This window comes from Haliotis rufescens, unplaced genomic scaffold (assembly GCF_023055435.1).
Source record: "Haliotis rufescens isolate VD_foot unplaced genomic scaffold, xgHalRufe1.0.p SCAF_8, whole genome shotgun sequence".
Classification (NCBI taxonomy): domain Eukaryota; kingdom Metazoa; phylum Mollusca; class Gastropoda; order Lepetellida; family Haliotidae; genus Haliotis; species Haliotis rufescens.
Genome location: NW_025964372.1, coordinates 41,993,409 through 42,009,880, shown reverse-complemented (window position 1 = coordinate 42,009,880; position 16,472 = coordinate 41,993,409). Strand labels below are relative to the sequence as shown.

General features: G+C 43.1%; 1 protein-coding gene across 1 annotated transcript; it reads left to right on the top strand.

Annotated features, from left to right (window-relative positions):
* The first annotated feature begins 2,193 nt into the window (after positions 1 to 2,193).
* LOC124114962 lies at positions 2,194 to 15,333 on the top strand. Its single transcript, XM_046475727.2, has 8 exons — positions 2,194 to 2,318; positions 7,699 to 8,013; positions 9,640 to 9,996; positions 10,640 to 10,732; positions 11,086 to 11,400; positions 12,316 to 12,669; positions 13,348 to 13,446; positions 13,692 to 15,333. The coding sequence occupies exons 1-8, from the start codon at positions 2,264 to 2,266 to the stop codon at positions 13,838 to 13,840; spliced, it is 1,737 nt and encodes a 578-aa protein (XP_046331683.2). The 5' UTR covers positions 2,194 to 2,263; the 3' UTR covers positions 13,841 to 15,333.
* Positions 15,334 to 16,472: the final 1,139 nt, after the last annotated feature.

Below are 16,472 nucleotides of genomic sequence, written 5' to 3'. Positions count from 1 at the left end.
CGTTAGTCGCCACTTACGACAAGCATAATCGCCTTTTACCGCAAGCATGGGTTGCTAAAGACCTATTCTTCCCCGGACCTTCACGGATTTGGTGTATCGGATGTCCTTTATCAATATATCTAAGTCAATAATAGCATGTCGACCATGTGAAGCCTAAATATTTTTACGTCGTACGTGATGCCGCATCAATACGTAATCCATGGACTGTCGATACACCTTAAAGAGGATAAAGGAAAGAGGCGCATGTTTCTGCTGATTATAGAAACCACAACTCTAACGAACATATATTGTGAAGCTTCTGTATAGATTTTGGGGAAAACTATTTCAAAAGTTAGATATCATCAGCTAAATAGATGTTATCGCGCGAGTGTGTTTGGGGATGGTAAATAACCTGTGTTAGGCTATTGTAGTGAGCGAGCCTTGGCGAGCTAAATACATAGTGTTTATTCCTCAAACATGATACTTACCATCCCGAAACCCACAAGCGTGATAACCTCTGTATCATATAATGTCATTTCTTCAATTCTGTGCTTGAAAATCGCTTTCTATCTCTCACAAATATTACCGAAACATTGCAAGTTTTCCTGGAATGTGCGCATTGATATATGTTACGTCACACGGTAAGTGATGTGTGTCGGTCGGACAGTGCCAGTAGCAAATATAGTTCTAACTAAAATCTGTTTCATATACAGTGGCGAAACAACATATACGCAAAACGACAATTGCCTACACAAATTGTTTTTACTTGCCTTTCACGGCAATCCATCGGTCTGTCCGCTAGAGAAATTGCCCTTTGTCAAAGGGAAGCTACTCTAACCCTAGTAAATGAGACGTCACGGCCACGGTCAGACGTTGTTGACAGTCTGTCTTGTCATAACGTTACTAAGTGCAGTCAGATGTACACACAGCAACAAAACAAAACAAGGTAACAATTCGAACATATTTCGGCCAAATCCATTTGTGGAAAAGGTTCCAAGCCGCAGAGGTCTACAAGCACAGATATGGCTACTGGTCCCGCTTGGCTTGTGCCCTCGCAAAATTATTTCGCAATTTATATCTCCAAAGTTGCCTTAACTTGTAAAATGCCTTAGCAACGTCACAGTTGGACACCTATTTTCAACACATTGGACTGTTCATTTGATAATGATAGCAATTATCCCTGTAGTTTTTCCAGATTCCCGATGGTTAATTCTGACTCGATTGCCGAATGACAAGGGCGACGCCATGTTTGTTCGTAAACACTGAAAGTAGTCCCTACTTGACCTTTAATATTTTCATCTATATCCGCATATTACCCCAACGGTGATCGTATTTATCCGTTGGCTTTTATCCTGCCGAGAGACCCACCCATTATATGATAAACCATTGTGAATTATTTCCCTATAGTGTGACTTTGGGGCGTCAGTTAACAAGTACGGCTTGCGCAATACAATGGACTCTAACCACCACCCCAACCCCCAACCTCTACCCCTCCCAACCAACCCCCTCCCACCCCATTGTTTTTCATTTGGACGATTACATCACATAAAAAAGCCCCTTATACAATTCCCATCTTAGAGAAACTTAAATACGCTTATTATACACTAGCTTGCACATTTCGGGTCACATTTCTGAGATTGTCTGTTTGACATCATCCTCGACTATCCAGGGAAGTATCCCGCCTTCTGTTGTGATAAATACCCTCGTTCCATTCGCCAGCTAAACTTCGTTTAGGAGGTGACGTCACTATCTCAAACTCCGTTATCACTAACTTGCAAAGGATTTCTCTCCCGTGGGGATTCGTTGTAAGAATGTAGGTTCGAATGGCACTGATTATGTTTCTAGTTTATCAGAACCTCCCTTTGCTCGTGGGTTTCACCAAAGTGGTAAAGGTTATACCTGCATCACTTCGGGTTTTCATCCATATAAAGCTGACATACAGTGATGTAACTGAATATTCACAGAGACAGTTAACCACTCACTCACTCACTCAACCGCCTCCGTGGTCTAGGGGTAGAGTGTTCGCCCTGAGAGCGGTTCGATCCCCGGCCGCGTCATACCAAAAGACGTTCAAAGATGGTACTTGTTGTTACCCTGTCTGGCGCTCGGCATTAAGGGACTAAAACAAGGACTAGTCGGCTCGGAGTGTATACTGTGTCTGAGTGGGGTATTTATATTAAACTGCGTCTTGCTCATTGGTTAGACTTGAAACAGGGAACTAAAATCGGTTTTATAAACTATGATACGGAGATCTGACTAGCGGTGTTTCCCCTGTGATCCAAGCATGGAGGTGGTGCCGACACTATATCTGGTATACATCGTTCTGTCCTCAAATGTTGGTAAGTTCTCTTTTGTGTCACCTTATTGCAGATTATACCGTGCAACCGCCACATAATCTCTAATCCACAATTCGACAGGGTTCTATTGTAAGTTAAAAACATTTGAATTTTATTTGCTGTTTTTAATCCAGATTATTATAATAACGGCAGTTTCGGACAGGGTATCCAGTGATTAATATAATGAGCCCACGCTGTCAGGGAACGATGACGTGCAATCAACAAAATCACCGAGTCTGACAACCGATCCATTCACGGTTCTGATTGGTGTCATCATATTCTGATTCATTGGTTTGATTGGCCATATTATCTGAAGTATTTTTAAATCTTATTTTCCAGTCAACGCCATAAAGAGCTCACAAATGACAATGATCTATTTATATGGTACTTAAGTTTAGATGACATTCACAGTGTCGACTTTGATCCAACAGGGTGACGCAAGCCGAACTTAAGAACTATCAACTTTATGCAATCAATAGTACTTGCCTGTGGTCTTCATATTGTGCCCTGACATTAACATTTAATGTAATATGTCAAAGTGGACTGGTTCACGAATCTATAATCTATAAAACTAATCGTCCATCGTTCAGGTTGATGTTTCTTTGTAAGATCAGTTAATGCGCGTCGAGCATTAGAGTGTCGCGTTTACCTTGTAACGGGATATAGTTTTCCTGAGGAAATGATAACAGCTTGACATCCCGGTTTAAAATCATTTCAACTTTACAAGGGTACTTGACTAAGTTATCCTCATTGCCTTTTATGCATAGAAATATGCTCTGAATTTGTTCATTAAATTGACAAAGAGGGTATTTAGCCTTCAAAACTGGCATCCACAGGCGATATGACATGGGAGAGGTACAATGAAATTGTACCACAGTGCTTTGCAGACCATTGTGATGTCATCGGTTACCATGACGCCCAAATCATAATAGTATCACCAATATCTCTGCCACTGGAGCTAGTTAGCTTTACGTTTTATACTAAAAAAACTTGTTAATTTGGAATAATGATTTTGAATGATACATATGAAGAATCTCACCCTTGTGTCGTTCGATATGAAATATATCAACACTCGTTGTCTATAATCTTAAACTATTTACCAACATAGGGTGTTATATATCCTGGAAAAATCATCTCCCGAAAAAACATCAAGTGTTTGAATGGAATTACTGACAAAATGAACTGGGACAAACGAATGAGATCTGCATGAATAACCCTCTTACAATAGGTGAGGTGAAATGGGGTTTAACGTCGCGTCCAATATTATTGCACTTATATAGCGACGTGCATGTACGTGTGTGTGTTTGTGTTGCTGCTTGTACTAGTCCGGACTGATGCCGATTTATAGAGCTAGCTCACTGAGATACCATGCCGCAGTTTAACATGAATACCCCACTCAGACACAGTATACTGACTCCGACCCGACCAGTCCTTGTTTGAGCCCCTTAATGCCGAGCGCCAGACAAGTACCATCTTTTAACGTCTTTCGGTATGACGCGGCCGGGATCGAACCCTGGGAACTTCCGCTCTCCGGGCGGACGCTCTACCACTAGACCACGGAGGCGGCCCCCCTCTTACAATAACAAACCACCACCAATGTATACGGAGGTTGGATTATTCACGATATTGTAGGATGTGTTTTCATCCCAAAACTATATCACTTAAAAAGGAGTGGAGCTCCAGAGTTCAGGTGGTTGTTTCTGATAAAAATCAATATGAGCTCCCAGATTTCACCTGTCGTTGATGAAGGGGCAACTAAAGCCCCTCCCGATGAATATCACGCAGATTCTGAACAGGAGGCTTCAATGAATCCATACGACGCAGCCCCCAAAACGCTCAAGAGGATCAGATAATGACGACCTGAGGCAGAGCCGTCACTGGGTTGCTCTGGAGGTAGGCTGTCACTGCCCGGGATCGTTTGTATGTTTGTTGTTTAGCGCCGCACTCAGCAATGTTCCAGCTATATGACGGCGGTCTGTAAATAATCGAGTCTTGACTAGACAATCCAGTCATTGACATCGTGGGAATCGATCAACGCAATTGGGATACGATGCCATGCGTCTACCAAGTCAGCGAGCCCGACCACCCGATCCCGTTAGTCGCCTCTTACGACAAGCATAGTCGCCTTTTTATGGCAAGCATGGTTTGCTGAAGACCACTTCCAACCCGAATCATCACGGGTGCCGTATTCCTCTGCCTTCAAAGCCTTAGTCGTCCATTCGTGACAAGGAACATGCGCCTGCGTTCGTCGAACCAGTTGAATTGTCGCCATTCTCTCAGATCCCAAGCACGTCTTGCCAAATAAACTTTCCAAATGGAAAGTCTGATGGTGATCTGCCTGTGGGAGCGTTTGATGACCCTCCTGGACGCCATTCCTGCTGATCTCAAGATGTTGTGGTGGACAGACGTCAATTGGGTAGGCATCGTCTCTTCAGGACGGGATTCATTTCCAATGGCTCTTGTCCTGCTAACCGAAGCTGTGTCCGTAAAAAACGCTGTAATGTCACAGGAGGTCATCCTGACCTTGGAGTGTCCTTCACAGCATCGGGTTGACAATGTTTGGTTACCAATCGGATGATTACTTAATAATGATACCCAGATAGCTATAAAGGTCGGTTGACCATGTTTGGTTACCAATCGGATGATTACTTAATAATGATACCCAGATAGCTATAAAGGTCGGTTGACCATGTTTGGTTACCAATCGGATGATTACTTAATAATGGTACCCAGATAGCTATAAAGGTCGGTTGACCATGTTTGGTTACCAGTCGGATGATAACTTAATAATGATACCCAGATAGCTATAAAGGTCGGTTGACCATGGAGAGCGTCGATTATATGCAATGTTTGTACCTCTGATATTCTCTTTAGTGCATCAGGGAAACAAGTAAACGTTGCAAGACACTGAATTTAATTACCCAAATGAGAAGCCGAAACATTCAGTCTGCATTTTACCGTTTCCGCGATGAGTTTGGACATTACCGTTTGAACGTACAATGCGAAAGGTCACATCTTTACGATGGAACGCTATTCTTTGTATAATCATCAATAGCATTACAATTAAAAAATAATGGTAATTTGTTTAAATCCATTATCTAATGGTGTGCTTATATTTTACTCAGGTGTATAGTTGATGTCAAAAGAAACGGGTTAAAAATCTCTATTTTTCTGAAATTAATAAAATTTCATTTTCAATTCTCGGAAAATATGATTCATCAATTGATGCGAACGCCCCAACACTGCTCTCACCAATATTGCCAGTTCGGAGACAAATTACAACTTGATATGTTGAATAATTAAGTCTAAGCTTGATAGAGATTTTGCTCAAAGTTGGGAATGATATTCTGAAGCAATTAATTAAAAGCGCTTATCGATAGATTAAAATGCGTTTTTGCGATATGCTGTTTAATGCTTAATATACGCATAGGCGGTTATAGAATTCATCTAAACAAAACATGCAAAAGATACGCCGTATATCTAGAACCGGACCTAAATTTATATAATGTCTTGGATAAATGCATTCTTGTAGTCAGTTGGTTGGTTGGAAGGTTTTAGATATATTCCCATATTTCATCAATATACCAGCGGTGAACATCAGAAATGGCCTCCACACATACAACCATGAGGGGAATCGAACCCGAGCTACCACTAGGCTACCCACCGCCCCCTGACGAAAGTGGCGAGGATTGACGGGTGGTCAAGTTGTGTGAGATAAGACATGAAAACGTCCTTGTTCTATCAACATTGAAACTCTTTGTCAGCAGGACACGAAACAAGGAAGAGGGTTTAGCGATAACTTTCAGGAAGTGTCAGTCGATACCATATCCATGTAACGATACACCATGATTAAACGAAAATCGAGAAGCAGATTAATGAGTGAGTGAGTGAGTATGGTTAAAGCCGCACTGTTCAATATTCCACCAATACAACTGAGTGAGTGAGTGAGTGAGTGGGTGAGTATGGTTTTACGCCGCTTTTAGCAATATTCCAGCGATATCACGACGGGGGACACCAGAAATGGGCTTCACACAATGTACCCATGTCGGGAATCGAACCCGGGTCTTCGGCGTGACGAGCGAACGATTTAACCACTAGGCTACCCGAGCGACCCACCAATACAACTGGGTACACCAGAAATGGGTTTCACACATTGTACCCGTGTACCCTGGCTTACCCATCTATTCTAACCAGGGTCGCCACGGGATACTGTCAGAATACAGAAGTATATAATATCAACCAGCAAAATTATATCTTTCATACCCACGCTCCACTGCCCACTCCGGTAATATTCACATTAAGTCAATTATAATTTTAGTTGGCCCTCGTCCGTCCTTGAAACTTTACCAAGGAAACATAATGATAACATGTATTTGTAACTGCACTGGCTTATTGTAACTACTGTCATAAAGTAATGAATGAATGATGTTCGATAAAAATAAGAACAGTAAAGCTGTTTGCCTATTGATGATGTGTACATGTCGTCGGGTGTGATTTCGTTTGTCTGCCATTCCGTTTCGGTTCGACAGTTGTATGCACCCGGTTCATACTTTTTTTATGTAACCACGTGCTGTCCGTGTGCGTCTGTTGACAAACTGCCATTCCTTTCCTAAGACTATGATGATGAACAAACTGCCATTAAATGGTCTGAATAACTGCCGAGGACTTTTTCGTCTTCTTTTCAACTACCGTTGATGCTATTGCCAATAGGTCATGTGCAATGTCGTGTTATTGGGGTATCTTTAACTCGCGTTGAACGCGAAAGAAGATACCAGATGAGGTTTCTGAAATAGATGATCATGAAGTAAATAAAAACAGATTACGTTTTGAAACGTAAAATGGAACCACACTCGCAAAACACAGTTTGGTCTAACGCCGCTTTAAACAGTATTCCAGTTATTCACGGTGTGTCAGCTTAATGTGGGAGAAAAGCCCGAAGTAATGCACGTCTCAGTCGTTTACCACTCTGGAGGAACCCGCCAGTATGGATATTGTCCTGACGTACCGAGAAACAGAACCTGGGGGAGTATTGGGATTCGAACGCAAGGTCATAGTATCTGGCTCCCTCAAGGGAGGCAACTCTGCACAGCGAATGTAAAGCACGGACGGACGGACGGGTATTATATCATAATTGTTGTAACAACAATGCTGCAGGTGATCCAAAATTGGATTTTCACCACTAGTGAGTGGGTATTGTTATACGCCGCATTTAGCAATTTCCCAGCAATATCACGACCTAGGATACTAGAAGTTTGCTTCATACATTGTAACCATTGTCACCCGGGCCTTCGACAAGACGAACGAACGCCTTAACCTCCATGCTACTTCATTTTCACCATGACGTGACTGAATTGATGTACTAGAAACCGTTATATCGTTCCAGGAGTATTTGGGATCATTTCCAGATGTACCTTGAAGAAAGAGGACAGTTTAAGCTTCCAGTGTCGCAAACATCACGTGATCTACGACCCAATAATATCGCTGGGCAGGAGTGACGAGCACCCCTGCATGGCTGGCCCCGATGACTGTACAGGATTGAACAGGGAGCTCCTGAGGAAGCGCAGGAAGTGTTTCTGGAGAAGACGCTGTTCCTTGCAGTGGAAAACGGGCCAACCCATTAAGTCTTCAGACCAGGACAGATGCATCGACAAGATACCAACCTATGTCGCGTATGACACCCCCAAGTGTATTTTGAAAGGTAGGTGGCCTGCCACGTCTCTTATAATATCAACATTAATCTTTAATCAGTTACTTTGTCTGTGTCTGCATATTGTGGTCTGGTTCAAATTGCGATTACTGAAACAGACAGTGGAGACGTGCTTCTTTACTAGCTTACTTGCGTTTTTGAACGCATCACCTTACTTTAGAACCCAGTATGTTCCTTCATGGCGCATTTAGGGTGCGTGTGTGTGCGGGAAGGGGGCAATGAATAACACAAACCAGACAGAGGATTATACTTACATTTTGAACTAGAATGAACACCAAACAATGAATGATGGTTTTGCTTCGGCTTTTTTTTAACCCTTTAGAATTTGGAGAGAATGTTTTACAGTTATCGTGTTGCAAAGTTAGGATAGATTTATGGATGAGGAACTTTTTTATTACAACTGCGAAATGTTGTGATGCAGTTTATTGAATTGGTGCCTGCTCACGCTCGTATTGTGGTCGTGCACTGAGTCGGGCCCACTCCAATTAGGTGTTCATCCTGCTGCTCAGGGAGAAGGTGCTGAAAGGCAAGCTCGAAGTGCAGTCTCAGACTTTTACCATCCAACAAGGGTGGCCATGATGCTGATACATCTAGGAGCATAATTGGGGCGAACTGGGATTAGAACCTTCATAGGTTGTTCGCAGGCCTAAGGGACGCATCTAGTACATGTATAGTGAATGAGGTGAGGTGAAATTGGGTTAAACGTTGCGTCCAAGATTATTGCACTCATATAGCGACGTGCATGCACGTGTGTGTGTGGCTGTTGGTACAAGTCCGGACTGATGCCGATTTATAGTGCATGCTCACTGAGATACCATGCCGCAGTTTAACATGAATACCACGTTTCTTTAACGAAATCTTTAACGCCGAGCGCCAGACAGGGTAACAACAAGTATCAGCTTTTAACGTCTTTTGGTATGACGCGGTCGGGGATCGAACCCCGGACCTTCCGCTCTCCGGGCGGACGCTCTACCACTAGACCACGGAGGCGGTCCGTGTAGTGAATGAACCCGTGCTCGGGTGCTCACCTTATATTACCTTTTGCGCTTACAGCAGATACAAACTTTTCATTTCCCACTCTCCATTCAAATCATGACTCATTTTGTTAAAAGAAATTATTAATGCTTCGATGTATTTGTTTAATAAATACATTTTTGAAAGAGTGGGGCGGTCGGGTAGCCTGGTGGTTAAAGCGTTCGCTCGTCACGCAGAAGACCCGGGTTCGATTCCCGACATGGGTACAATGTGTGAAGCCCATTTCTGGTGTCCCCCGCCGTGATATTGCTGGAATATTGCTAAAAGTGGCGTTAAACCATACTCACTCACTCCCTCAATAATGAAAGATCATTTACCAATGCACAAAAGGAAGAGAATTTATGGATGTTAAAATCTTTATCATGAGGAACACAACGTTTCGGAGTATATGCTTACTCCTTCATCGGGTTAGATAATGCTATGAGGTAGAGAGCATATATATGTGCATGTAAGCACAACAAAAGTAATAAGATAACAAAAGGTTGAAACGCATCAAGGGAAGCCAATAAATAATTGGCGCTAAAAGGTGATTAGCGATAAACAATAGAGGCCAACACTTTCCATCTGCTTGTATGTTTTCAGCCAAGGTGTTCAGCATGTGCGACAATAGTGTGAAACTGTCTCAAGCCAAAGAAGGCATCATCAGGAGCCATGACCTGTTTCCGGGTCAGTTTCCTCGACTGGGTAACACCACCTGCACCCAAATTTTAAAACTGAAGGCTGGACATCGGCTACACCTGTCAGTGGACCATCTCCGGCTGGACGCGGTGGACCGTCTGACCGTGCGTCACTTCAGGGGCGCGAAGAAACTGGAACTGATAAACTCCAACAGTCTAAAGAGCAAACAGTTTGATGTTGTCGAAGGATATCTGAATATAACGCTCAAAGTTTCAAGCAAGGGATTGGTGGAAGAGGGCGGCTTTATCATAAGATTTGAAAGTGAGCTTAAAAATCCCTCATAGTGCTTCGAGGATAGAATAGGTCCACAGCCGCGTATGTTTGTTGTAAGAGGCGACTTAGTGGATCAGGTTGTGATTGTGTGAAAGTTTTCCAGAACGATGAGACTCGGTGCTCATGATATCATTTTTTCATCATCTGGTCTAGACGTATATACGGACTGTCGTTATAGAGCTGGAATATTGCTGATGGCATGTCAGCTTAATGTGGAGGAAAGCCCAAAGTGATTCAGGTTTTACACCTTTACCACTTTGGAAAACCCACGAGCACGGGCATGGTTCTGACAAAGCTATAAACATATTTAGCGCGAATCGGGATTTGAACCCACAGCGACTCGGGCCTTCTAGAGGTTGGGTAGCCTAGTGGTTAAAACGTATCGTCCGCACGCCTAAAGTCCGTGTTCGAGACCCGGGTACGAACTGTGAATCCAATTTCTGGTGTCGTGATATAACTTGACACCCGGACACCCACCCTCCAGACGATACCTATATAAGGTCTACATAAATAGAAGGGGATATTCCAATAATTCGTTAATCCGGACATTTGTCAATCCAGACAACTCACCTTGAAACGGTACCGTTCAGGTTAACGGATTTCACTGTATATATTATTTTCATGCTTGCAGATATACAGATGTCTTCATCTGCGCCCCGCACAAGAGGGTTTACTGTATCAAATGAAGTCATAAGCAAGGGACCACGAAAACCAAAATCAAAATGTAAGTCAGTTCATTCATTTCCTTATTGTACAACACACCGAACTTCAGTATTCCGTCATTTAATTCTTCGGTCACCGCTTCAGGACATCAATTCTTTTCTCTGATAGGAGGAGTTGGACAATTTTTGACATCTGTTCCTTGGGACATCCATCATATACAGCAAACTATACATTTGTTGTTAAATACCTACAAAACTATTTTTCTCCAATATTGTCTGGAAAACTTATGTTCTTACGGAAATTTCAGAAACATTGGCACAATCACTTCATAAGTCACATAAAGCAAGATAAAATCACATGAAAGTTCGAAACGTTTGAGAAACAGATGGTGACTAAGATGAACTCTGGTTTCAGATGATGCTTCCGTGGATGAACGCATCATCAGGTCAAACTCACCCATGACTTTCACGTGTCCCGCCTTCCACATCCTCTACAACCCAATCATCATGGCTGGGGTCAACAGCTTCAGAGGGCGCATCATGTCTACTTCCAAAGATTGCCATGGGCAGTACACTGGCTTGATCACAGAGACCAACAAATGCTACTGGAACCAACAGTGCCAGATTGGCAAACGATCAAGCATGCCCTTGACAAGAACCTTTGAACTGAGGTGCCTTGCACTCATGCCTGACTACTTGTCCACAAAGGGTTATGAGTGTGTCGCTAAAGGTAGGCTCTCGTGTATCGTTAAGTGCAGGTGGTTTCACTAGATATCGATATACCTCGAGGGGATTCCGGGTTAGAATTGGTCGCCAGCAACCTATGCTGCTCGTAAGAGGAGGCTAAATGGATCGGGTGGTCAGGCTCGATGACTTGGTTGATTCAGGTCATCGTGACCCGACAGCATTGTAAATAATATCACTGATCTGTCCGGTTCAGATTATTTACTGAACCGCCTCCATATAGTGAGTGAGTGAGTGAGTGGCGTTTAAAGCCACTGTGAACAGTATTGCAGTAATAGCAGGGCGTATCAGCTTAATGTTGGTGGAACGCTCGAAGTGATGCAGGTCTCAGACCTTTATCACTTTGGGTAGAGTGCTGACAAACCAAAAAACATGAGCAGGGCGAAAGCTGGAATAGGAGAAACTTTATGAAGAAAGAAGATATGGTTACACAAATACATAAGAAATAGTTGATAGTTTGACATGGATGTACCAAAGACATCACAAAAGTAGTTATCTTAGTTTTCAACCAAGGCTGATGTTGGATGCAGCTTGAAACAGAACATAATTACAATCATGTATTTGCATTCAAAAACTTTTCAAAAATGTTTCACAAACGTATTCAATACAGGTCAGAGTGAGTGAGTGAGTGAGTGAGTGAGTGAGTGAGTGAGTGAGTGAGTGAGTGAGTGAGTGAGTGAGTGAGTGAGTGAGTGAGTGAGTGAGTGAGTGAGTGAGTATGGTTAACGCCGCTTTTAGCAATATTCCAGCGATATCACGGCAGGGGACACCAGAAATGGGCTTCACACATTGTACCCATGTCGGGAATCGAACCCGGGTCTTCTGCGTGACGAGCGAACGCTTTAACCACTAGGCTACCCGACCGCCCCCAATACAGGTCAGATCTGTTCCTTCTTTGCAGCCAACGTTTTCGACATGTGTGACAAAACGTCCGTCATTACCACACCAGAAGGTCTGATCAAGAGCCACACCAACTACCCATGGCACTACACAGCACGACCAATAATTTGCCGAAAGAAACTCCGAATCAACCCAGAGTATGGCCTCCATCTTTACACAGACGAAATGGACCTTGACCCGTCCACAAGGGGAGATAACTTGAAGGTATTTCTCTTGCGGGGAAAGAAGGAACTTATCAGAAAATATGTGGGGGGACGACGAGTGAACCTCCACATTTTGTCCGGAACTGTTGAAGTCCAGTTCAGAGTGTCCAGGCGATCAAGAGGTGGAAGAGGATTCATTCTGCGATTTAAAGGTAGGTAGTAATAGTCACAAGCAGAGAAGTACAAACGTACTTATTGAAATGTTGATCCTGGCATAGGTGTGTGTGTGTGTGTGCGTGCGTGCGTGCGGGCGTGCGTGCGTGCGTGTGTGTGTGTGTGTGTGCAACATCATGCGGGTATGTTATAAAATACGAGGTGGGAGTCTAGGTAAGGCAAACCAGTGACCAGTGATGTGTGTGTGTGTATGTGTATGTGTGTTTGTGCGTGCATGTGCGTGTGTGTGCGTGCGTGTGTGTGTATGTGTGTGTGTGCGCGCGTGTGTGTGTATGTGTGTGCAAAATCATGCGGGTATGTTATAAAATACGAGGTGGGAGTGTGAACGGCTATCGGGAATATAGATCGGATGTAGTGCGGACATTTATGCTGGATATCCGCCCTTGTCCCTGTGGGGTTGTCAGGTAATACCTGGTCCTACGGAATCTATGTTGGTCATCACGGTCATCATGGTCATCATGGTCATCATGGTGACCATGGTGACCTGTTGCCTTACGTATGGATCGCTGCTCATAATATTAATCACTGGTGTGTTTGGTCCTGGATTAATTATGTTCATTAATCTGGTCAATTAGTACGGCATTAAACAAACAAACAAAAAAGAAACCTACAAATGACTAGTGATGCTGAATACTTTTAACGTCCATTTGTTACAGGTATTGTTAAGCCACAAGTCAATGTTAAAGAGGCCCATGGTATGACCAACGAGGTGCCTGTTGTGAAGATTAAACGACGATGCAGGAGCAAGGATATACGTACGAGCCATGAAATACGTTACTAAAATCCCATTTTCTAAATTTGTCCTTAACAAAATAAAAAAATATAAAATCCATATATGTTGCGAAAGTTTGATATTTTATTCTTCAAATTATGTATTTATTATTATAACTTGTAATTAACTACTTTTTATAAGCTCGTGAGCATGAGTTTGATTCTCCAATAAGCGCATGTTTATTCACATATTCATCACTGAGTATGTTTTATCATTACATCTTTTCAGGTACAATTTTATACGAAATGAGAGGGAAGATAGTTGCCACGGGAACCAGATGTATCGGAGGGAAACGGAGTCCAAAAAGGAAGGGCCGATTATCAAGATCACCTCGAACTCGACATTCTCGTTATAATCACGGAAAACGGCGCCATTGAACGCCCTGAACGATCAGTGTCATTATTCTTACCTCCAAAATCTTACATGGTTATGAATTAACATTTACTGAAAAGACATTCCGCTGTTTCGAAGTTATACGGTTGAGCTATAGAAGTAGTGGACATTGTCAAGCTGGTGACGTCATCATCCCCTTTTGCGCTATCGGTACTGTAAGTGTCTGCTTGTCATTGGATGTGGTGCCGTTTCCTGCAAATCGGGAACCTCATACCAGAGTGAGTGAGTGAGTGAGTATGGTTTTACGCCGCTTTTAGCAATATTCCAGCAATATCACGGCGGGGGACACCAGAAATGGGCTTCACACATTGTATCCAGGTCGGGAATCGAACCCGGGTCTTCGGCGTGACGAGCGAACGCTTTAACCACTAGGCTACCCGACCGCCCCTCCTCATACCAGAGATACAGTTCCTCGGATATCATCGTGTTTATATGAGTACTGTTTCGTCTGTCAAAGGATTCCGGTTTATAGAGAGATCGGTTTGTAGAGAAATCAACTTATAGATAGGCACACGTTTACATTGTTGTATGCTGTTACCCCATCTGTGCCCTCCAGTATGTTTGGTTGTTGCCCTTGACAATCTCCCTTGGAGGCAAAGGTTGTTTCCACACAAGGAAACCAATTTGTGAAGACTCCGCGTCGAGTCCACAGTCGTGGTTGGTTTGGTTGGTTTGTTGTTTAACGCCGCACTCAGCAATATTCCAGCTATATGACGGCGGTCTGTAAATAATCGAGTCTGGACCAGACAATCCAGTGATTGATATCATGAGCATCGATCCACGCAATTGGGATCGATGACATGTATCAACCAAGTCAGCGAGCCTGACCACCCGATCCCGTTAGTCGCCTTTTACGACAAGCATAGTCGCCTTTTACGGCAAGCATGGTTCCTGAAGACCTATTCTAACCCGGAATTTCACAGTCGGGATGGAACATTCTCATATGTAACGTACATGAAACGTAGATGTAACACCACTCATTGGTTCGGTACAAAGATACTCACACATGTACTTTGTCATCAGACTGTTACGCCTGTCTAGTTTGTCGTATATAGAGACAGAGTTGTAATTTTTTCAGAGATCGACCGATCTCGCCTAAAATCAGAGAAGGTGTATGCAATGTTTAAACCCTTGTCATATAACGCCTTCATTCAATAATCTCGTTCTGCTTCATGTTTACAATGATACACTGCGTTCCTGTGCGTCACACCCTGAAATTGTTTTTTTACGCCTACACAACAATATATGTTCCTAGGGTATACCTAGTGTAACGTAATAATAATAATAATAATTTATGCATTTGTATAGCGCAGCATTCACTGTTCATAAGTGCTCTGTGCGCTATGTTCATCTATGATCTCTTATGCTAAGGTTCTGCCAAAGTTACATGAATTTACACTGCCTCTTTGTGTTCATATTGAAATACATTTGTCTTTGTTATTGTTTTTTTATTACGCAATAAAAAAAATCAGCAATTCATGATCGTTAAGCAATTTTATTAAAAGAAACAATGAAGGCAAAGCGAACACTTTTGACTTGGTTGAGCTTCATCTTCATCAAAACATCCATATTGACAGCGCTATATACAATAAGAAACATATATACTGATAACATAGCATCACGTGTGACGGGAGGACGGGTCGCCCAGTCGCCTGATAACGCCTAAGACCATGTTTCATGAATGTCCGCACTACTTTTTTCACGAGAGCCGTTCACACTTCCGCCTCGTATTTTATAACATACCCGCATGATTTTGCACACGCACGCACGCACGCACGCACACACGCACACGCACACACCAGGGCGTGGTGCGTTGGCCATTTCAGGGGTCACTGGTTTGCCTTACCTAGACTCCATTATTTACAGGGGCGGTCGGGTAGCCTAGTGGTTAAAGCGTTCGCTCGTCCCGCCGAAGACCCGGGTTCGATTCCCGACATGGGTACAATGTGTGAAGCCCATTTCTGGTGTCCCCCGTCGTGATATTGCTGGAATATTGCTAAAAGCGGCGTCAAACCATACTCACTCACTCACTCCATTATTTGCACGCCGTCGTCGTATGGCCGAGGTATTCCAGACTGGGACATACAACAAATTACAAACTGAACTAAAAAAAACAGCTTAAAACGACGTAAAAAGCAAACTAATGTTATTCAAGTCTATTTGCACATATCTAAATGGAATTTCCTGGATTGCTCATTATATATAAAGTCTCGGGCATTACAAATCTCGCGAGAAGAAGCAATGTTTTCTCTCGTTCAACCCTATACCCCATCCAGTCATACGTGCACGCACCTACGAACGCACGAGCACACGTACGCTCCCACTTGGGCGGATGAACACAAGATTTTCCACTACCAGAATAACTAAACACATTGAAATGTAGAAGTGAATTTCATGTACTCGCGTCTGTGCCCAGTAATGACAATTCTTCATGGTGTGTTATTGCTCTAAGAAAGCACTGCTAAGTGATAGAAAAGGACTCAAGCATCATTGTGATGTTGTCAGTATTCATATTAATCGAGCTTCAAAAACAGGATTGAGAAAATCCAGCAAACTCATCTTCCCGAGGCAAAGGAGTTAACTGGCCATAAACGTCCAGATTCCTGCCCTATCGAA